Source organism: Esox lucius, chromosome 22 (assembly GCF_011004845.1).
Source record: "Esox lucius isolate fEsoLuc1 chromosome 22, fEsoLuc1.pri, whole genome shotgun sequence".
Taxonomy (NCBI): domain Eukaryota; kingdom Metazoa; phylum Chordata; class Actinopteri; order Esociformes; family Esocidae; genus Esox; species Esox lucius.
The window spans coordinates 15,423,842-15,447,659 of NC_047590.1; the positions used below are offsets into that span (position 1 = coordinate 15,423,842).

General features: G+C 45.9%; 2 protein-coding genes across 2 annotated transcripts; one reads left to right on the plus strand and one right to left on the minus strand.

Moving 5' to 3' along the window:
- Positions 1-2,584: 2,584 nt before the first annotated feature.
- Positions 2,585-5,801, minus strand: cdk5r2a (cyclin-dependent kinase 5, regulatory subunit 2a (p39)). The gene is made up of 2 exons (XM_010886120.3): positions 4,559-5,801; positions 2,585-4,465 (listed from the first exon to the last, which is right to left on the minus strand). Exons 1-2 carry the CDS (start codon positions 4,979-4,981, stop codon positions 3,926-3,928), a joined length of 963 nt encoding a protein of 320 aa, XP_010884422.1. The 5' UTR covers positions 4,982-5,801; the 3' UTR covers positions 2,585-3,925.
- Positions 5,802-7,143: 1,342 nt separating this feature from the next.
- Positions 7,144-23,766, plus strand: fmnl2b (formin-like 2b). The gene is given in 28 exon segments (XM_034289792.1): positions 7,144-8,551; positions 9,239-9,322; positions 9,809-9,889; positions 10,050-10,126; positions 10,209-10,292; positions 11,071-11,220; positions 11,335-11,461; positions 11,571-11,647; positions 13,289-13,382; positions 13,466-13,540; positions 13,687-13,797; positions 14,004-14,153; positions 14,439-14,540; positions 16,223-16,559; positions 17,116-17,169; positions 17,171-17,299; positions 17,713-17,733; positions 18,456-18,580; positions 18,665-18,867; positions 19,068-19,302; positions 19,467-19,535; positions 19,643-19,723; positions 20,242-20,371; positions 20,939-21,102; positions 21,237-21,338; positions 21,452-21,550; positions 21,763-21,892; positions 22,018-23,766. Coding segments are annotated over 28 exon segments (3,288 nt in total). The 5' UTR covers positions 7,144-8,434; the 3' UTR covers positions 22,098-23,766.
- The last annotated feature ends 52 nt before the right edge of the window (positions 23,767-23,818 follow it).

Sequence of the window (23,818 nt, forward strand, 5' to 3'; positions counted from 1 at the left end):
GTTGGGGTAAATTGCACGAGCATAATTAGTCTGATGGAGGAATCGGTTAAACATTGACAGCAGTGCGTGCAGCCTTGAGGACGTGGTGGACAGCTCTCCAATTTAACAATCTGTCTGAAAACGGATTACGTTGACATTAAAGTTTGGTAAAGTTTATTTGAATTAAGATTAATGTTAGTCTCATATCCAGACTGTTACCTCTAGCATACACACGCACACAAATATTACCTACAGTGGTCAAGAGGCTGTTGGTGGTGCTTGCATTGTGACTGTAGCTGCCCGAGGTGTGTGTGTGCACTAATAAGTAAAAGTTGTACACACAAACGTTATAGATTGCTGCTGGCCAAGGGATGTGTACTTTCAACAGGCTGTTGAATGCTTCAGAAATTATGCAGGCAAAAGCCCGGGAGGCTCCTGAAGGTTTTTGCTTGTCAGTTATTTGAAATAGAAAGGAGGTTAGAGAAGAACAAAGCCATTTGACCTGCGTCTTTATCTCTTTCTCTTTCACCTGAGCACACACACACACACAATATCACACGTAGCCTATGCCTGGGTTTGGGTGGCTGGGGTCTTCTCTTCACATTTGCTCTTTAGGATGATTAGTTTTCTGGCTAACATGTGGTTGCTTGGTAACGGTGGCACCGGTAGTTTCCACTGCTGCTCAATATTCAAGCAACATGACCTTACAACGGAGCAGGATAACACGCACGCAACTGTGAAACAACACCCCTGCAACGCAGAAACAACTTTCACACGAAGCTGGAAACAACACAACAGCACAGAAACAACCCTAAAACAACACTCAACATAGTGCTAAAATACAAACAAGTTATAATTGTTCGCTTGAAATGATCACATCTACTGCCCTAATGTTATCCGTATACGCATGCAAATTATGCATTTGCTAGTGAAAACGGGCTAACTGCTCCAGGGGGTGATGAGGTGTTAGAGTATTTAAATAGTTACACACTCACGCGGGCTGTTTTTGGAACCGCTAGGTGGAGCCATCAGATCATGAATACAGAGCACCTATCATTTCATGACAAATGTTTTTAACAGGGATGGAGCTGTTAGCCAACATTGCACCCTTTATAATTACAGTAGGTAGTTATACGACATTGTTTTCCAAACTCTGTACATAGCTATGGCTTTTGATGAATACGATATGTGATTTATGTGAGTCTGGACAATAGCCTAATCCTATTCATTACAGCTTATTGACGTAGGAGTGCTGATCCAGGATAATTGTTACCTTTTTGTAGCATAAAAGGCTACATGTAAATGATCCGAAGATCAGGGATTGTAAGATTATTACAACAGGACTAGAGACCTTTCACGAGTGTTGACCTGTTATAAGGAGGAAAGTTTAATGAGTTCAGATTCTTTACACCTATTTTAGTCTCACATGCCCACTGGGCCACACAGTAGGCCTAGACTACATGTTCATTCAGCCCTGTGATTCATGGTGGTTTCCTTGTAGCAATAATATAATATTGAACAATCGTATGTTGCGCAGACTATTATACCTTCAAATCCGCGAATGAGGATGGTGTGTGTGTGTGTGTGTGTTTGCACGCTAGAGTACACGTGTGTGTCAAGTCAACACTGAGCCGAGGAGATTTCTTCATCTCTGTCACATTTGAATACATTCTAATGGGCTTGTTATTCCATATTGATTATCTTCTCACTATTTCTCTCTGCTTTCGTCCGCATCCTAACCCGCTGCCTCCGCGGTGTCTCCATGGTAACCCGTGTTCTGTAAGCTGGTGCTGATGATGAAGCCACAGTGTGAAGTTGCATAACCATTTTTATCCGTGAACCGACTCCACAAAACATCACGTCAAAAGATCCGAACAATTTTAATTACTATTTTTTGCTACTTGAAAAAAAAAAAGGAAATAGGCCAATATACTGGCTAGTGAAATGAATGGAAATACACAGGCTAACGGAATAGGCCTACGCTATTGACGATTAAGCTAATTGACTATAGCCTACTACATCCAATTTTGTTAATGCAGGCTATTAGTCATCTCATCGGAATAAAGATGTTGTAGGTTTAATGGGTTTATACCAGAAGGCTTGGCCTATTTTCTTTTTTGATGCATACGTTAACTTGTGTAAAGTCTCTGTCTCCCCAGCAGGCTTGTGGCAGTAGGCAAACCACTTAACTATGCCACCTAAACTCCAATCTTTAACCACTTGGAAATAATAAACTTAATAATGGTCATAGTTGGCTGACACCATATAAGTTTTTTAAGTTTCGGTTTCACATAGTTGTGGTAAAGGTTCACCATAATCAATTAACCCTAAACGTTTGGGCCAAAAACCGACGTTTTAACTCAATTTGTGAGATTGTGTGTCTTATTTTGCTTTCTTCTTCATTCCTGCCGATGTCTCCGTTGGTTGTTGCCTTGGAAACAGAAATGGAATGCACCAGCAGGCAGCAGCAGGAGTGAACATTTTGAATTCCACTATCTCGCAGTACCCCCCCCCACCCCCCCCCCATCTCGTCTCCTTCACGGCGCGACTTTTATCAGACTGCAGCAAAACTCAGCCAATCACCTGCATGGAAAACTGCACCACGTGGTTCGTGTATCTTTATTCACAAATTCTGGGGCTTCTCTTTGCGCTTAAGCTGATGAGTCATCACAGAATGGTAACACGCGCAGGAATGAAGATGAGGAGGAGCAGGGGTTCATGATGATGGCGGGGAGGGGAGATGATGTGGATATTAATTATTATGATGATGAAAAAATATATTATAATGTTGAAAATATCACTTTTTAAACTTTGGTTACGGGCCATAAAATCGTTCTCATGCGTCGCACTTTCAGCACCACGCTGTTACAGAACCACGGACAGCAACAATGCCAGGCGCATTGCTTTGCTCAATGGACGACCTGCAGTTACCATCACGAATCAATTTTTTTCCTTCAAGAAAATGCCCACTAATAGACCTTCTCATCTGAACTTTGGGTGTAGTCATGTTTGCTTCATCCTTTACAGGTAGATTATATATTACAGCTGGGAACATGGAGACCACTGAAATCAGTGTCCGTCCGGCTGTTGACTGTTGCCTTACTATTGTAGGCTATTGGCTACTAGGCCTGTCTAGGGTGGTAGGGTTAGGGTCAGTCATAAAGATGGGGTCTAGTTAAGCTGTCCATTAAAGTGTACTGACACTTTGTCATGCTGCATGATCTTGAGCACAATAACCACATATCAAATAAACATTGCTGCGAGCCACGGGGAGCGATTGTAACGATTTATACTGATCTTTTTAAATGTACAATATATAAAACAGAACGTTTTATACCATAGTAACAGATGGCGCATGTTCACGGTAAAGAATTCCGTTGGTTTGGAGTGATAAAGTAGTACATTCAACGTTCAGAGTTGAGCGGGGGCAGTCGGCCTCACTCTTGCGCACACAGTCCAGTATCTTGGAGTGCACGGTGTCGCGAGACATTCCTCTTTATAACCTCCATCTCATGAAACGAATATTAGGCTACTCCAAAACACGGACGCACTATAAGCTATCACTTTGGTCCACCTTATAATAGCCTACCAATTTCTCAAAAGCCACAATAAACGTACAATCAATACTTTTTATACAGCATGCAGGTAACTTAATTTTAGCTATCCCGTTAACCCCATAGTCCCGTGTAGGCCTAGTGTCCCTTAGATTCCCCGAGCTTTGATTGAACACATTGAAAGACACGACTCGTTAACGGGCAAGGTGAAGCGAGGCGAGTAACAGATTCCCCCGACTCCGGTTCCTGATAAAATCCCCCTCGCGCCTCTGTCCGGTTCACCAACCGTATACATTCAATCCCGCTCAAACAACCGGCGGGTGCGTGGCTGGTGTCCGTGAACGTTTCCTAAACCAATTCCCCATATCGCTCTCTCTCCTCTTCTCCGTCTCTTAACGATCCAAATCACTGATCCGTTTCCCGTCCTTCTCCTTCTCTCTCTCCGTCTCCCTTTCCTTCTCCTTCTCCTTTTCTTTCTCCTTTGACCCTCCCTCGTTCTTCAGATCCTGGAACACTTCGGTAAAGTAGTGGGGGTCTGCATTGATCCTCAGCATTGACCTGCTCATCCGGTCAATGAGGCCCAGGGCCCGCTCCCAGAATGCCTCCCGGCTGGACTCCACCAGGAAGGGCTTGAGTGGATATGAGATCTCGTTGCCCATGTAGGAGTAGGCCAGGTACAGGCAGGTAAGGAAGGTCGCCTGGAGCTCGTATTCAGATGCCGTGTCTTCTTCCACAGCCTCTCGACAGAGCAAGTAGACGAAGACAAGGTTTGCCGGTGTGATGAAACCCTGGTCTTGCCAGCCCTGCACCAACAGAGCCCTATCTACGTTCCGGAACCACAGGATCACCTCGTTGGCAGTAAGTTCTTTGAGCTTGTAGCAGCGTCGGCAGAGGAAGTCAGCGAGACATCTCAGTAGTTCGCCGGTGGACGCCTGGAGTAAAATACACCGTTAGGATGTAACACACATACACACGCGATTTTACATTCATGAAAAATAACACACAGACAGACACACATTACCCACCTGCACCACCACCCTCCGAGGGGAGATTACAGCGCGTCCGTTTTGAGCCTGCCTCCGGGTCTGGTCCGGAACAGTAGGAACAGGCACCGGAATTGGTCCGGGTTTGGGGCCTGTCGGTTTTCGGTCGAGTATTCCGTTGGACGGTAGTGATTTTTTGATGTTATCTGTGTTTAGCTGGTCCACCAATGGGTCAGGTTTGGCTTGGTTGCCTTCTGGTTTTGGGTTAACCTTTTTGGCATTCTTCTTCTTCGTGGATGCGGCGACCAGCCGCTTCCATGTTAAAGCATGGAACAACACGGAGGGTCGCTTCTTTAGGCTTTTTTCCTGTTTTTTCCCGCCGGTAGCAAGGTCCGGTTTCTCGTCCACACATACACCGCCCGCCGCTTTCCTCGACCTCGGCGACAGAGACAAAACCGTACCCATGTCTGCAGCGCGCGGCGCCTTCCAAAACACGGGGCTTCCAGAGCTCTGTGTCCCGGTTCTGTATCGATTGTGTGTTCGGTTGGTTTAATTAAAGCTCAGGCACTCAGCTCCATTGACGGTTTAACCGCGGGAGCGTTCAGAAATATCCAGAGGTGTGTGATACTCTGTGATTCAAGCGAGATGCGCAGGATTCACTCACATATTTTTTCTCTCTACCTCTCTCCCTATTTTCTCTCTCACTCTCTCTTTCTGACTCTACCTCTTGCACACACACAGTCGCTCCCGATCTCTCTCTTTCTATCACACACTTACGTTAACGCGTACACACGCGGTGCCACTCCTTCTGTCGCAACCCAGTGCGCCGCACGAAGTAGATGCAATGGGCAGGAGCCGGTGCTGCGGGATAGATGCTGCGGATCAAAACACATTAACCAACAGCTCTAACTATCCAACCAAAGAAGATGATGCTTGGATCGACAGTTTATTCGACCAATAAACTGTGTGTTTGCGTGCGTGTGTGCGTGCGCGTGTGCGTGTGTGACACCCTCCATCTCCCCAGCTCGTTGTGTGTTAAAATAGGCTGCGGATATTCATGGGAGGGAAAGAAAGCGAGTGAGAGGGGGGTAAGAAAGAGATGTATAAGGATTCCTCACAGGATGGAAAGAGTGATGGAAGGGAGGAAAAGAGTGATATAAGGGGGTGAAAGAAGAGAGAGAGGGAGATAAGTGAGAGGGAAGAGGAAGGTGGGCGGATAAGTGGGAGGGACTGTAAGAAGAGGTGGTGGACACGACGGCTTCCCTTTTCACTCCATTTATCTGCTGATTACCCGTCAATCCTTTCGTCCTCAACTCTGCACCATTGTCAGTCATGCTCCTTCTCCATCCTGCTTTTGCTTCCCGTCTCACATAATTTCCAACATCGTAATTCTTCTTTCTATAGGCTACTTTCATTACCCACAGCCATACAGAGACAGAGAAAGAGACGAGGGAGAGATGGAATTGCTGCATCCTGAAAAACGCTCTGTTGGAGGTACTGGAATGCTTGAGGAGGGAATCATTGTCTAGTGTCAGGGAGTCACTTCACCCGGGGTTAAATAACAGTATCACAGCCGGTCGTGACCGGGAAGGACCATTGGGTAATACAGGTGGGGAATAGACACACTCCAGCGACTCCCTCAGGCAGTTAGGTCTGACACATTGAAGTTATAACTGAGGTTGTTTGTCAAAGAAGCATTTCCTTCGAAGTGGTGATTTAATTATCTTTCTGGTTGTACATATTCAAAAGAAGCAAATAATGGTTTGACAGGGCATATCTCGAGGACGCGTGTGCAGGTGTTTGACTCTCGGTAGCTCATTGTGAGTTCTTAAGTAATTATTAGAATGACGAAATTAGACATCATCATATAAACCTAAAATACATGGAGTAGGCCTACACCAACCGGAGTCATCTTCGGCTGTGGGGAGAGGTGCACACTTCTGAAAGAGAATTAGAAATTTGGAATGCAGGCTGAGAGTTGAGCTCTGAGAGCTAACCAGAACACTCCATCTCTCCCACCACCACCACCAGCTCCACGGATCGGATACATGCACCACGACACCACCAACTACAAGACGACATTTGGGCCAATGCTGCCTTCATTAGACTCTCATCCTGAATTTTTCCACATATTGAGCTAAGAGTGTGGACAATTACGGAAGTGCAATTCCACCCTGTGGCTCGTACAAAGTATTGCATGCATTTCGAGTGCTAAACTACAATGTACCATATTTCTCACGGACTTTAAGAAGTAGGTGTATTACACATGTTGTCCACTAGAGGTCAGACCCACACTGTGATGGTGAAAGTCCCCATCTGTTCAGATATCAGTCAGAAACGGGGACAAAGGCAGCTTAGCGAGGGGTGGATTCACGATGATATGATACCACAGGCCTTTCTTTTGCATACCCCTGACTATATATCTCTCTCTCTCTCTCTCTCTCTCTCTCTCTCTCTCTCTCTCTCTCTCTCTCTCTCTCTCTCTCTCTCTCTCTCTCTCTCTCTATATATATATATATATAGACACGTTGGGGATCTGCTGCTTAATGGACGCAATTTTTTTAAATTTAATATCAAGGTCTAAATTGTATTATTAATGTATCTTTTTCAGTTTTATGATCAATAAAAAAGTTTATGATGGGCTATCATGTTTAAAGTGCACACTAGGTCTGATATGCAGAAATGTTGTCCGTAACTATGGTCTGACATCATAATAACCTAACTAGGCCTAATTACAATGGAAACCGTTATAAACTGTTTCCCAAATAGAAGATTTGAGTAGGGTAACATATTTAGTTGCAAGGTTAATAGGCTTAGGCTAAAAACAAGAGCAAAGTGCAGAATTGCAGTGCGGAGTCATGAGGTTTACTATAGGCCAGGCCTATTCATAGAAATTGACCTAATAAATGGGTTCGACTGATCGGACAAAGAGCATCTGTGAGACCAACGTTTAAGACTCTAACTACCAGAATGCATCAGAACAAAACAAATTCTTTCCAATCCTCCCTCCCCCTTAGTTTGGGGTAGAGATTGCCTAAAAAAGCACTTATCTGGAATCAGTTTAGACCCCCCCCAATCCTAACCCAAACCTTTACTGGTTCATATCCAAATCTGAATCTAGATCAGTGTCTAGCGGGAGACTTCATCCGATTCCCCCTCCCCTCGCTTTTCGCTGACGGCTGTGTGCTGTGCGCTGCAGGGGGCGGGAGGCAAGGAGAGCGAAGCGGCAGAAGGCTCATTGTGTGTCGGCTAAAAAAGGGGGGTCGTTGCGGGGGGAGAATGCGTGCGTGGAGGCTGAACTCTCGCTTTTGTGGCTTGTGGAGGAGGGGGGCGGATTAAGTAGCCTGCTCGCTCATACACACACCACGATCGCCCGGTTCGTTTATCAGCATCATCATGCCCGTTACCGAGGATACAACGTGAACTGGGGTGGGATGCAGACCTAGCGCGAGACGGGCAGTGGGACGTCGGTCTCGGCTGGATTCGGTAAATGGTGCTTGAAACGTGCGGTCGGCGGCGATGAGAAGAAAGGAGGACAAAAGATGAACGGATGGAGGATAGACATGGCCCCCCGGTAGACACGCGCCTTCGGTATACCGCATCTCTCTGATCTTGCGCCGCCGTGCGAGTCTGTCTGTTGGTCGGTCTGACTGTCTCACCGGGGAAAAAACGAACAGTAATCCCGAATCACAGGAGGCGCTGCCTTTGGGCTATCTGACTAACTGGGAGACTATTGTCTGTGTGTGTTTGTGTGTGTGATTTTACGTTAGGGGTGTGATTGTGTGTGAGGGTGTGCTTGTGTGTATGTGCTTGCGTGTTCGTTTGATTTGATGGAGAGGGGTGTGTGAGGGTGAGTGAGTTGCTGGTGCAGGGGTGTGTGTGTGTGAGTTAAAGGTGCTGTGTGAGTGTGTGTGAACCATGGGGAACGCAGAGAGCATGGAGTCCCAGCTAGCGGTGATCAGGGCCAGGGCTGCACCGGTCAAGCTGCCCATGCCGGACCCTACCGAGCTGGAGGAGAGGTTCTCCATTGCCCTGGTAGGTGAAACACACACACAAACATGCGAGTAGCCTAGAGACATACAGACACACGTGCACATGAACACACACGCATGCATGTAAACACATATATACTCCTACACAAACACCCAAATACACATGCAATCACACAAAATGTGCACACGCATGGACACACAGATTGGTCGAATAAGCTGTCAATCTAACTGAATGAAATTCACAGATATATACAAGCTTTGTGTGTGTTTGTGTGCCTAACCCATTATGGCTGACTGGTTAGAATAGATTAGTGTTGTTGTGAATACCATCCCTGTCTCTGCCTGTGCATTGCCGCGCATTGCCTCTCCCGATACACTGCCATATTTAATTCACTGAGTGTGTGTGTGTCACTGGGAGTCTTTCATATGCACACACAGTCATGTTTAATTCACTGCTCACGCGTGCTTGTCCCTCTGCCTGAAGAGGAAATGTTTCTCTTCAGTAGACAGAGATCTTTTCGAAAGGAGAAATGCGTGTGTGTGTGTGTCTGTCTGTCTGTGTGTGTGTGCGCGCGTGTCTGTGTGTGAGCATATATCTGCAAATTTGTCTGGTTTAATTTCCCATCTCTTCTTATCCCTTTCCTCTTGTCCATCTCACTTTCTGTCTCTCTCTCCCTTCATCTCTCTTTCTTCATCCCTCGCTCCCCGTTTGCCCCACCCCCCGACCCAGAACTCGATGAACCTGCCTCCTGATAAGGTGCGTCTGCTGCGTTGCTACGACAACGAGAAGAAGTGGGAGCTGATATGTGATCAGGTGAGACAGGAAGTCAGCTCAGATGGTCTTAAAACAACAGCCGGCTCCGACAGCGTGGCACTCTGTTTTATAAGACCTGTAGGAACCGGATAGCTGCAAGCTAAACAGACTGAACTAGCCATAAGTCCATTGGAAGTAGTTCAATGGTTGATACACCATTAACATTGAAGTCGTCTAGCAGACATCCCTTTGCAGAACCTCTTACAGCAAGTGCATATATTTTCATATGCTACATTGTACTGGCCGCGTGCTGAACTCAGCCCCACAACCATGGAGTCGCAAGCGCCGCTGTCCGCCGACTGGCCCCACAGCCACCCCGGTTCCTTCACATCTACAGAAATAGCAGATCTAAGAGGCTGTTTTGAACACCTAACATGGTTTATTTAGTTCTTCAGCACTTCCTTATCAGTGTGAAAGCCTGTAACGCCTCAAGGTCCAAGCCCTTTCAAAGCATGTAACCACTGGGTGTGTGTGTGTGTGTTGCAGGAGCGTTTCCAGGTGAAGAACCCCCCTCACACTTACATCCAGAAGCTGAGAGGATTCCTTGACCCTGCGGTCACACGCAAGGTGATTTCTGCCACGTCAAGGTGGTAGCAACACCTGTTGCATTGCAGTACCATCACACACGTAAACATTTGGCCCCCGCTAACATTTAGAATGATGGAACAATCTGATAGGGAACATTTCTGAGGGGATACAGTAAGGACCACAATCTTATCACCTTCAGAAATTCCGTCGGAGAGTCCAGGAGTCGACTCAGGTACTCAGAGAACTGGAGATCTCGCTCAGGACCAATCACATTGGGTGAGTCACAGCTCGCATCCGGTCACACGCTAACAGTCCTGGATGAAAAGGAGTCACCAATGCACTGCTTCTATGTCTACAGGTGGGTGAGGGAGTTTCTCAACGAGGAAAACCAGGGCCTGGACGTCCTAGTAGAGTACCTGTCTTTTGCTCAATACGCAGTCACGTAAGTCTGTGTGACGGAGTTTCTGTGTTGTGTTTACTTACGGGGTTACCCAAACTCCACACTTAACGCACTGACATTAGTTTTGCCTCTGAAAAGTGTGAATAAAAAGACAAACATACAATTTATATAGATTTTCAAGATACACTTTTTCTACCTTTTGTATCCAATCTGGGATTATGGTCCTGCATCATTGCAGCAACTCCCAGCGTCCTCAGGACATTCGATGTTGGGATATGTGTGTTCTGAAGCGTTTCTGGTTCTTGTCATCCTGCTCGCAAACCAGGAGGTTCAAACCTGAATCCCTATGCCCCATATTATGTACTCTAATTGGCTAGAGGTGATTCAATTGCTGATGACATTCAGCAATTGGACTTTCACAGCTTTTACGAAACCCCTCAAATTGACATCACCTAAACCAGTGTCTCCCAACCGTTTTCAGTTACTGTACCCCCAAAATGTTTTTGCACTGCTTGGAGTACCCCTGAAGTACCCCCTCATGTTAATTTCACTAGTAAGTCTATGGTGTCATGAGTGTTTTCAAGTACCCCCTGTGGAAAGGCCAAGTACCCCCAGGGGTCCTAGTACCCCTGGTTGGGAACCACTGACCTAAACCACCGCAATGGATGCAGACTCAGACTGTAAAACTGTATGCAGGTAACAGTGCAGTGGACAAGTTCATTTCAAATCATCGGGCGATGTGTGTGTGCATGTGTGGATTCAAATGTTCCCCTATGTGTGTCCCCCTCTGAATCCCGCGTGTGTTGGCGTGTGTTAGTAGGTTTGATGGCGAGTTATCTGAGACTAGTACTGAAGATAGATCTGTTGATTCACCCTGGAGTCGTTCGATAGAAGATCTCCATGGCGACAGCAACCTGCCCTCCCCCTCAAGTGGCAACAACACAGCGCGCTCCGCACGCCACTCCATCGGGTAACACACACACACACACAATCACACACACACAGACGCACGTACACGTACCTATTAGTCAACGCACACTTGCTGTGTCAGTTGATTGTGGACTGTGTCTTGATTGCGTGTTAGTTCGGCATTGGTGTCCAGGTCCAACACACTGCCAAGTAGGAAGACGCTGAAGAACTCCCGTCTGGTGTGTAAGAAGGACGACGTGCATGTGTGTGTGATGTGTCTCCGGGCCATCATGAACTACCAGGTTAGCCACCACTAACGTGTCATTCTTCGTCCTGTTGATTATTTTGGATTCCAGGTAATTTATACAGTGTTTATTAATACATCTTGTTATTTAATCTCTCACTCTACAGTATGGCTTTAACATGGTGATGTCCCACCCCCATGCCGTCAATGAGATTGCTCTGAGTCTCAACAACAAAAACCCAAGGTCAGTAAACACCTCTGCACATGTCTGTCCCAGGAAGGAAGAAACCTGTAGAGGAACTAGATCACTCTCTCATATCCAGATTAGCATTATAAGCATTAATCACAAAGCCACAGTTGCTAAAGCAAAGTGAGATAAGGACGTCAACAATAACAGTAAAATCTATATCAGAAATTGTGATTTGAGAAATGGGACAGTATATTGAAATATTAAAATACATTTGGAAAATTTGTCAGTAGTGTTAGTGGCTGTGCACACCCACAGAGACAAACCTGCGCAAACACCTTTGTATGAGTCTATGTGGATCATAGGAGCGAGTGGACAAGTGGGGGGGGGGTGTCACATGTTATTCAGTGTGTTATTTAATGTGTATTTACAGGGCATACACAGCAGCTGTATGTACAGAAAGGAATTGAGGGAATATACTTTAATAAAAAAAAAACTCAAAGACCACCCCTATCCCATCCCTCTCTGGTTGTAGCACTGAGTGAAATATCATGTGTTTTCATCAATGGCTTCTTGGCTTTGATCTGAGAGGAAAATGCGATGACCAGCGCGTTCGGATGGCTCTCCACTTTCAATCGATGTATATTGTACGTTTGTGTCAGGAACGGTTCGCAAATGTACAGACGTCGCAGTGGCGTGTGTCTCGTTAGGACATCCCACCTGGTAATGCACAATCGCTTAGAACACAGTTGAATGGTGCGGCACAACCAAAACGGAATCAGGTGACACGTAATGACACGACCACGATAGATGGTTAGGGTTTAAAGAAGCTGTTTGAAAACGGCTTAACATGACACTTATTTGGGGATTATCCATGTTCACTTTGACTACCTCCTGGGTTTCTGCCAGATGTTATATAAGGTTCTTTAGAAAAGGCTCAGCTCTGGATTGACATGTCTATAGACACCGAGGACTTTGGAGAACAGAGACACCCCACTCAGACTTTCCCTCATTGTTTCTGATTTGGGCAGGGCAACTCTGGTCATCTTATGATCCCCTAAAGGGGAAATAACAATTGCCCATGCCACTGTCCCTCGGGGGAATCTCCATCAACACCGGATGCTGTTTTGATTGCCACTTGAAGTGGCGGTCCAGTTTATGAAAGCTGCCCCCTCTGCCCTTGATTTTAGCTTAAGGGTACGAGTGAACCACTTCGCTCACTCTCAGGGTTTATATCACCCACAATTCACTGCAAACTGTAGGCACATGTGTAACGCTGGTGGCTGTGAAGTGTCAGATTTACGACAACTTCATTTTTGTCTTGCTTGGGGAGGGCACTTGCGATAACACTCGGACGTGACAATGGAAATCGTGGGTGAGGGGTGTACAGTTTAGAGCAGTCTACTTGGCTTTTGGAGTCCAGCCAGAGGGCGGCTCAGAGTGAGACTCCTCACTGGCTTATTTATTTCTGAGAAGAGCGAGTAGAGTTCTGGGTCTCTGGGAGGAGTTCTGGGGTCTTTGGTGGAGTAGAATACTATCTTGGCGGAGTCAGGAACTCTCCCGGCTTGATGCTGTGGTCTTGAAATCAAATGCCGGATGCTCTTTGTCTTTCCTCATATACTGTTTGTGTACTTCAGCACCCTTGCAAGTAATTTACACCTCCCCCCCTCCTGTACCTCTCTGCCTCCCTCCCTCAAGGACTAAGGCTTTGGTATTGGAGCTGTTGGCTGCCGTGTGTTTGGTCCGAGGAGGTCATGAGATCATCCTGTCTGCTTTTGACAACTTTAAAACGGTATGTGTGTGGGAGCCGATTTAGACTGATTGCTGATAGAGTTTATCTGCCTTTTGTTATCAAACTCTCTCTTTCTTTCTCAGGTGTGCTCAGAGACCCTGCGGTTTGAGAAGCTGATGGAGCACTTTAAGAATGAGGATGACAACATTGACTTCATGGTATGAATTTACAAAGTATCTTGATGACAACTGCTGATAATTAGCCTTGATTGAGGTAGCTCAAACTTTTTGTGTGTGTGTGTTAGAGTATTCCAAAGTGTGTGTATGTTCAGAAGTGCGTTTGTTTCCTCTGTCTTTCTGTTCAGGTGGCCTGCATGCAGTTCATAAACATAGTGGTTCACTCAGTCGAGGACATGAACTTCCGAGTTCATCTTCAGTATGACTTCACCAAACTCAATCTGGACGAGTACCTTGAGGTAATAATGCACACACAAACACGCACTCACATTCACATGCACGCGCGATATGTAGTGCGTCTTCAGCCATAACCGGAGAAGTGTATAGTTAAAAGCGTGGACTAGTAAATGGATAACAACAATGTATGTGTACACTTATTTCTGGCAGTCTTTGCAGAAATGTACTGTCTATATGAATAAAACCAATTCCCTGTTTGCCCTTGCAGAGGTTAAAACACACAGAGAGTGACCGTTTGCAAGTGCAGATTCAGGCCTATCTGGACAATGTCTTTGACGTGGGGACACTGCTGGAGGACGCCGAGACCAAGACCGCAGCATTGGAGCGGGTCGAGGAGCTGGAGGAGAACATGTCACATGTAAGGGCCACACTCACACACACACACACACACACATACACATACAGTCACACACACAGTGTGACTGAGGACATTATAATGACTGGAATTGAATTCACTGAATGCGGAGGGCACTTGCGATGTGATTGGTTCTCCATGGGATTGATCTTCATGGGATTGACACTATAGCATTTAATAGTGTCATATGTTTGATACCCTACCATTAAGTGTTGTTTATATTATACCATTCTGTTAGTTTCATTCCAGCTGCTGAGTAGGCCGGCACATATGTTTTTTTTTTTGCAGATGACAGAGAGGCTGCTGGACACAGAGAACGAGGCCATGGCCAAGATTGTAGAGCTGGAGAAACAGCTGATGCAGACCAACAAGGAGCTGGACACCATACGGGTGAGTCTGTGTCACTATGCTAAGCTAACTGTTGGCCTCTGTCTATACAGTTGTGCTCATAAGTTTGCATACCCTGGCATACATTTTTAAATCTTGGCATTGATTTTGAAAATATGACTGATCATGCAAAAAAAAAACTGTCTTTTATTTAAGCCTTAAGCCATATGAAGCCTTTTATTATCACATAGTGGTTTGGCTCCTTTTTAAATCATAATAATAACAGAAATCACCCAAATGGCCCTGATCAAAAGTTTACATACCCTTGAATGTTTGGCCTTGTTACAAACACACAAGATGACAAACACAGGTGAAAATGGCAACTAAAGGTGAATTTCCCACACCTGTGGCTTTTTTTTTTTTACATTGCAATTAGTGTCTGTGCATATATAGTCAATGAGTTTGTTAGCTCTCACGTGGATGCACTGAGCAGGCTAGATACTAAGCCAAAGGGAGCAGAAAAGAACTGTCAAAAGACCTGCGTAAAAAGGTAATGTAACTTTATAAAGATGGAAAAGGATATAAAAAGATATCCAAAGCCTTGTAAATGCCAGTCAGTACTGTTCAATCACTTATTATGAAGTGGAACATTCTGGGATCTCTTGATACCAAGCCAAGGTCAGGTAGACCGAGAAAGATTTCAGCCAAAACTGACAGAAGAATTGTTCGGGATACAAAGACAAACCCACAGGTAACATTAGGAGAAATACAGGCTGCTCTGGAAAAAGACGGTGTGGTTGTTTCAAGGAGCACAATACGACGATACTTGAACAAAAATGAGCTGCATGGTCGAGTTGCCAGAAAGAAGCCTTTACTGTGCCAATGCCACAAAAAAGCCTGGTACAATATGCTCAACAACACCTTGACACACCTCACAGCTTCTGGCATACTGTAATTTGGAGTGACGAGACCAAAATAGAGCTTTATGGTCACAACCATAAGCGCTATGTTTGGAGAGGGGTCAACAAGGCCTATTATAGTGAACAGAATACCATCCCCACTGTGAAACAAGTTGGTGGCTCACTGGTGTTTTGGGGGGGTGAGCTCTAAAGGCACGGGGAATCTTGTGAAAATTGATGGCAAGGTGAATGCAGCATGTTATCAGAAAGTACTGGCAGATAATTAGCATTCTTCTGCACGAAAGCTGCGCATGGGACGCTCTTGGTCTTTCCAGCACAACAATGACCCTAAGCACAAGGCTAAGTTGACCCTCCAGTGAAAAAAGATGCAGAAAAAGATGAAGGTTCTGGAGTGGCCATCACAGTCTCCTGACCTTAATATCATCAAGCCACTCTGGGGAGATCTCAAAAGTGCAGTTCATGCAAGACGACCAAAGACCTTGAGGCATTTTGCCAAGATGAATGGGCAGCTATACCACCTGCAAGAATTCAGGGTCTCATGGACAACTATTACAAAAGACTGCATGCTGTCATTGATGCTAAAGGGGGCAATACACAGCATTAAGAACTAAGGGCATGCAGACTTTTGAACAGGGGTCAGTTCATTTTTTCTTTGTTGCCATGTTTTGTTTTATGACTGTGCCGTTCTGTTATGACCTACAGTTGAATGTGAATCCCATAATAAATAAAACACACGTGTTTTGCCTGTTCACTCATGCGCACAACTATATACGATTATGCTATGCTAACGCTTGGCTAACAGCATTCATCTCTCCCCTATTCAAGGATGTGTACGCAAGTGCTAACAACCAGGTGCATACCCTGCGGAGGATTGTGCGCGAGAAGGACCAGACGATTCGCAGGCAGAGCCGACTGGAGCGCCAGGCCCAGGAGGGCGTGGGGGGTGTCTTGATGGCACAAGGAGGTGGCCCCTTACACCCTGCGAGGGGCGAGGGTGATGGAGGTGTCGGGGACTCGTCCTCGCCCTCGCCGATCCTCGGAATGACGCTGTCGCCCAGTCCGGAGACAGTGGGCTACGGTGGACTGCCAGGGGCGGGGCTAGGGATGATGCCAGTCCCTCCTCCGCCCCCACCACCTCCACCGATGCCGGGCACCAGCGAGTGTTAGTTCGGACTCGTCGTATCACATCGCATTGATGTTCTCTGCATGTTATTTGTGTTCTCCTCTTCTTGTTTGTTAATGCTCTATAATGTCTCTCCTGGTTGGTTAATCATCTATAACAGTGTTTCTTAATCCTTGTCCTAGGGGACCCAAAGCACATTTTTGCCCTAGCACTCACACACCTGATTCAATTTAAAGACCTGATGATAGGTTGATAATGTCAATCAAGTGTGTGAGTGGTAGGGTAACATTTGAAAAAACGTGCACCCTTTTGGGTCCAGAGGACCAGGATTAAGAAACACTGATCTATAATGTCTCTCCTGGTTGGTTTATGCTCTATAATGTCTCTCCTGGTTGGTTAATGCTCTATAATGTCCTGGTTGGTTAATGCTCTATAATGTCCTGGTTGGTTAATGCTCTATAATGTCTGTCCTGGTTGGTTAATGCTCTATAATGTCCTGGTTGGTTAATGCTCTATAATGTCCTGGTTGGTTAATGCTCTATAATGTCTGTCCTGGTTGGTTAATGTTCTGTGTTGTTTTCTTCTTCCTTTGTAGTGTTAAACGGATCCTACCCGGCCCCTCCCCCCCCCCACTCCTCCTCCGCCGCCCCCACCCCCTCCTCCCCCCTTACGTTCCATGGAGTCCTCTGGCCCTCTTCCTCCCCCGCCTCCCCCGTGTGCTCCCCCACTCCCCGGCTGTGGCGGATCACCCACGGTTATCTTTAACTCCGGGCTAGCAGGTAAGGCGTGTGTGTGTTTGTGTGTGCAGGCACACTTGTTTGGGTGTTTGAGCTAAAAGCGGTCTGTGTCAAAAACCTAATTGTGTACGTCTGTAGTCATTTAATAACACCTCTTGATGTTTTTACTGTATTAGTACCATAGTTAAAGTATGCTGCTATTATTTGTAGTAATGCTGTTTCTGTACTGTAGTAATATTGTAGTAATAATGTCATTATCCTGTAACAAAACTGTAGCCATCTGCCTCCCTTTCTTACTCTAGTTGATTTGGATTTTAGAACAGTGAACTACCACTCTACCCTAGAAGACGTCTGTTATCTTTTTCTCTGTCTCTGATTTCCACGTTCTCTCCCTGCCTCTGGTCCTCTTTTATTGTAATTAAATGTTCTCTCACTTCTCTCTGTTCTGCTTTCAGAGGGCTCACTCAAGCTGTTCTGTAGGTTCCCTCTGATCACAGTCTTAGTACCTGTCTCACACCTCTTCTCAGTAAATGTATCAGACCTGTCTCCGAACTGTCTCACTCCTGTCTTTTTAGTACCTGTCTCACACCTGCCTTTGTAGTACATTGTTTCCCAAACCAGGTCCGTGACCCCGTGTGGGATTGCTTTTATTTCAAAATGGGTTTTTGATAGAAACTGGGAAAACTTGGGCTTAGGTCATAGAACTTGGGTTACATGAGTCTCTATACATGTTTAACACAGCGGTTTCTGTTTCCATCCTAAAAATGTGTCTCTTTTGATTGGTTTAAGCAAACAAATGTTATGCCCACATTACTGAAAGACATTCTGGAACACAACAGCCTCCAGAGGCCGTTATAACATCAGACAAGACCGGGTAGTAAATCAGCCTTGGTGTAAATTAACATTATCAATGGTAATGTTTGTTAATAGGGGTCACGGGCCAAAGGTTTGGTAACCCATATCATATCCATACATCTTAATGCCTGTATATTCTCTCAGAACATAAACCTGTGCTATGCTGTGACCTGTGATGTCATCATTTTGTGTCATCCTTACGTTTGATTAATTCTCTATGAATACTTGAGAGTTCTCTCTCTAGTGACCCAAATATTTCTTCATTCTCTCTTCCTTCCTTTCCTCCCTCCATCTATCTCTCTTCCTTCCTTTCATCCTTCCTTCTTCCTCTCTCTCCCTCCAGCGGTGAAGATTAAGAAGCCCATCCAAACCAAGTTCCGTATGCCAGTGTTTAACTGGGTGGCTCTGAAACCCAGTCAGATCAACGGAACTGTCTTCAACGACATCGACGACGAGAAGATCCTTCAGGTACAAACACGCATGCGGAGGCACGTGAATCGGCCTTAGCGCAGTATGTACATCACAATGTGTGTGTCTTGTCTCCTATTCCAGGAGTTAAATGTGGAGGAGTTTGAGGAGATGTTTAAGACCAAGGCCCAGGGACCTGCACTGGATGTGACTCTGAGTCGACACAAGGCACCCCAGAAGGGCCCCAACAGGGTGTCCCTTCTGGAGTCAAACAGGGCCAAGAACCTGGCCATCACCCTCCGCAAGGCTGGCCAGGGGCCCGAGCACATCTGTAGGGCCATCCAGACGTAAGTCCCCTTTAACCTCTCACCTCGAAGCTCCACGCTGGTTTCACTTTATTGCCCCGTCTCTCCTTTATGCTCTTGCCCTTCCCCCCTCTCTTCAGTTCTTCCACCTTTTCTCTCGTTTTCTCACATCCTGTGTGTGAGCGGCTGCTGTGTATAATGGGTCCGCCGGTGTAGAAAGCGCATGTGTGTGTTTCCCGCAGGTTTGACATGCGCACGGTGCGCGTGGACTTCGTGGAGTGCCTAATGCGTTTCATCCCCACCGAGGGCGAGGTGAAGATGCTGCGACAGTATGAGAGAGACAGAAAGCCTGTGGAGGCGCTGAGCGACGAGGACCGCTTCATGTTGCAGTTCAGCCGGATTGAGAGACTGACTCAGCGTATGTCCATCATCACCTTCATGGGCAACTTCCAGGACAACATACAGATGCTCACGCCGGTAATGACACAAATGCAAGCGAGCACACACACACACACACACACACTCACTCTTCAGCAATACAAATTAAATCGAGCTCTTGAACTCTGAACATACACTGTACTGTTAAGAATACTCAGACTTAGAATTATATATATATACTGATAAATGGTTTCTGTCGACAGCAACTCCATGCCATCATCGCTGCTTCTGTGTCCATCAAGTCTTCGCAGAAACTCAAGAAGATTCTAGAGGTGGGAATGTGTTTGGGGGGGGGGGGATTTTGCCCCTCTTTTGTCCTTGGCTCTTTCTCTCTCCATTTCAGAACAGTGTTTCAACTGTGCATATGTCTGTTTCTCAGATTATCCTGGCTCTTGGTAATTACATGAACAGCAGTAAAAGGGGAGCCGTGTATGGATTCAAGCTGCAGAGTTTAGACCTGGTAAAATACACTCCCACATCACCTGTTACACCCGGGGGGAGGTGGGGGACAAATGCTCTGAACCCTGGGGCTACATCTGGATTTCAAAATGGAGGGTCACATTTCTTTCCCAAACGGGGTCCTGTGGAGCTTCAGCGGGCCTCAGGGTCTCGTCACCGTATCTCTTTGTCCGCTGTCTGTAAATTTTGAGTGTCCATATCATCGCCCTTTATAATTCCTGAACATGTCTTCTAGGGGTCAATGCATTTGTTGTTAGGCCAAATCGTGTCTGCCCTTTGTCAGTGAAAAAAACAAACTTCCTCCACCTACTTTACACAAGTTTGCATTTCCTGCTATCCCAAAACAATCCCGCAACAACAGGATGATCAACTAGAGATACGGCGTCTGTAACACCTAATATACACATTACACATACACTCTGTGGTACTCACACAAGAGGCTGGATTCACACTTGTAAATGTCAAAAGAATGCAACATAACATGATGTGTGTGTGTGTGTGTGTGTGTGTTCCTCCCAGCTGTTGGAGACTAAAACCACGGACAGAAAGCTGACCCTGTTGCACTACATAGCCAACGTTGTCAGAGAAAAATACCCAGGCGTCGCTCTGTTCTACAATGAGCTGCACTATGTAGAGAAAGCTGCTGCCGGTGAGTGTGTTTGTGAGTGACTGATATACATCTGTGTATACATATGGGCGTAGTCACTGGAAGTAGGCGTGTTGGGCGCTTGGCAGTTCCCCTGTCGTACCCTCAGCATACCCAGATAAAAATGTCTTCCCAAGCCTTTGCATGTGAGGACCTGAAGTCCTTACAAAGATAGTAAAACTTAAAAAATAGGTCCCTGTAACTGGGGATAATGCAATTTCTGGCTCAGGGTACAGGTTTAGGAAAAAACATACAATTGGTCATAGTGTTCAAATTGGGGTTACTTTTTGGTTTAGCCATTAGTGGTCAGGGTTAGGCATCACGGCTAGTATAAGTTTCTGTATAAATGCTATGTTCTTGAGGTTAAGGTTGTGCTAATGTTGGATTGGGTTCTACTGAATGGGCGACATTTACTTCTGGCTCAGGTCCCCAAAAGGATTGAATGGCAAACGTGTGTGTCAGTTTTGGCATTTGTGTTTGTGTGTCGCAGTTCTACCTTTTGTGTAGTTTCTCTGAGAATGTGACACGTGATTTTGAGGAACTTTTCTTTGTTGTGTGTCTGTGTGTCAGTGTCCCTGGAGAATGTGGTGGCTGACGTGAAGGAGTGTCAGCGCGGCATGGAGCTGACGTGGCGGGAGTACAGCATGCATGGCCACAACCCGCTCCTGAAAGACTTCATCAGCAAACATGAGACCCGACTGCAGAAGTTACAGGAGGACGCGCGCATCGCACAGGCAAGAACTCAGAGATAAAGACACACATTTCAAATGTTATATTCAGTTTATATAAACACAAAGTCTTCCCAAGAGATGTAGTGACCGCAGTCATTCACGGTCTTGTTGTCTTACCCTGGTTGGGTTCTCCTCAGGATGCGTTTGAGGATGGGGTGAAGCACTTCGGGGAGAGCTCTAAGACCATGCCTCCCTCTGTCTTCTTTCCCGTGTTTGTTCGATTCATCAAAGCCTACAGGGTGAGTAGAATATATGTATGTTTGTCTAGTTTGTCCGACTAATGTTTACACACAGATGTCAATTAAAGCTAAACTAAATTACTGACTGTGTGTGTGTGTGTGTGTGTGTGTAGCTGGCGGAGGAGGAGAATGAGCAGAGGAGGAGGCAGGAGCAAGCGCTGATGGAGAAGCTAGAGCTGGAGGAGCAACAACAGGAGCAGGAGGAGCCTAAGGTACTGCCCCGTTACCATGGAGATAGGCCTGCCAGTCTGTCACCATGGATACGACCGCATTACTATGATTTCACAGATAGTGTCTTTGCTGTGACATGGAAGGATTCATGTTTTCTATTTCCCTCTCTGTCTGTTTCACCTCTCTTTCTCTCTTTTTTTCTCCCACTCACACACACACACGTGCACATACACACACACACACACACACACAGTCCCCATCCAATCGCCCAAAGCAGCGGCAGCAGGAGTCCCTGATCACAGAGTTGAGAAGGCGACAGGGTGGCAAAGACAGCAGACATGTCTACGAGGGAAAGGATGGTGCTATAGAGGACATCATTACAGGTAGGCACGCACACACACACACACACACACACAACCACACACAGGAGTTTAGTGTCGTTAGCTGTGTTAAAAATGGCCAGTTGTGCTGTGTGTTGTGATTGTGATTGGCTGTTTTCTGTCCACAGTGCTGAAGACTGTCCCCTTCACTGCCAGGACTGCCAAACGCAGCTCTCGCTTCTTCTGTGATCCCACCCACACTGAATAATTCTACTTCCCTCTCAGAGAGAGACACAGAGGGTGGAGAGAGAGAGATAAATGGACAGGGTAGAGGAGAGAAAGGGGGAGGGTGGGCTGGTTTGAAGAGATGAAAGGTGAAGTAAAAAAAGGTCATTCAAATTTGAGAGAGGAGAGAAACTTTGTGTCGAGAGACAAAGAGACTGCTAGAGAGAGAAAGACACAGAGAGGGACAGACTGTTAAAGAAAGACAGAAAAAGGAGAGAGAATTTTTTTTCTGGAGTAGTGATTCTATCTTAGAAGCTGAAAACTGAATTGTGATCTGTGAATCAGAAAGGACATCAAGATGTCCCGTGACCTCATCTGCCTGGTCTGACATCACTGACTCTGCATCCCCATCCCTCACGTACACATGTTATGAAGCTTCATAGCTGTTTATTACTGTTTATAATCCTTCTATAATCACAGACTGTAACCCCAGAATTGACCTGCAGCCCATCATGCACTTTGACCTTCTATCCTTTAAACTCGCTTTTGGAGGTGCTCGGGTTAGATGGAGTTACTCCGTAAGCTATGACAGTGACAGAATAGTCTGGACGTTTAGTAGCAAAATAGCATTGCCCGTATATCAGTTAATCACAGAAATGACAAGCAAAAACAGAACAGCAAAAATAAACAGCTGTTTTTTTGTCCAAATAGTATTTGTGATGTACAGTAGGTGTCCAAAGCTGTGTGATGATGTCAGCAAACTATGTTTGCTGTCATAGCTTATTGAGGAGGGAGGAGTGTAAGCAGTTATCGTTAAACATTCCAACCGATTCTAATTGATAATAATATCTCTAAGGGCTGTTAACCCAATCCCTGGGAATATAAAATAGCTCCTAGAGAGGTTGTTATATTCCCAGTCCATTCCTATCCACTTGGAAAGTTCCCGAATGGAACACGGATGATAGTTTTGGAAACCTTCATGGGCTCTTCCATGGTCCCGCTGTCTGCTGCTGTGTGACAGTGAAACTTGTACAGCGCTCGCTACCTTCACTAGATTGACAGTATTACTGCTACTACTTAGTACCGTCGCCCTCCAGCTGGGTCTTCCCGCAGCTCAGGTCCTCCAGTTCCTCAATCCCACTGGTTATCCTTACTCCTTGGCACTTAATTGTTTTTAATAATACTGACTGTGATTGGCGGCAGAGTGCCCACACACCTGGTTTCTCCGAATAGAAATCAGTCTCAGATTGAAAGAGAGGTATGGAAACCCGTCTACAGTGTGGCCCTCGAGGACAGGAGCTGTTAACCCGTATTACCCTAAAATAAACGTACCTGTCTTATCCTTGCCTGACCATCCAACCATTGGGCTGAGTGCCAGGCTGTTTCTGCATAACTTGGGAATGTGAGTTAAAGGAGTGTTCTTGTAGTGTTCTTGAGTGCAGAAACAATTTGACACCTAGGCTACTACGCCACCCATGATCTTTCCTGACTCATGGGACCAACTTTTGGCGAAACTTTAAAGAAAAATCGCTCCATTTCATAAGAAACTCATTAAAACAATTTACTGAAAAAACAGCACAAGACTTTTCTACATGTATATATTTTTTCTAGGGTATCCCGCTCGTTGCTTTTACCCCCACCCTCACCTCTGCTGTTTGTGTCAGTGTTGATGTTCATTCTGCACATGTTGTGTAAATAAAATGTATCCAGTCCGACTGTGCATATTTGTGTTTGTTTTGAAAGAAACGCTAGTAACAATTTTTA

What these genes read in the sequence shown, in the direction of transcription:
- cdk5r2a (XM_010886120.3), bottom strand. Translation starts at nt 4,981, where the DNA reads ATGGGTACGGTTTTGTCTCTGTCGCCGAGGTCGAGGAAAGCGGCGGGC. An exon ending in CTCGGAGGGTGGTGGTGCAG is followed by an intron (nt 4,466 to 4,558) that starts GTGGGTAATGTG and finishes ATTTTACTCCAG; the next exon opens with GCGTCCACCGGCGAACTACT.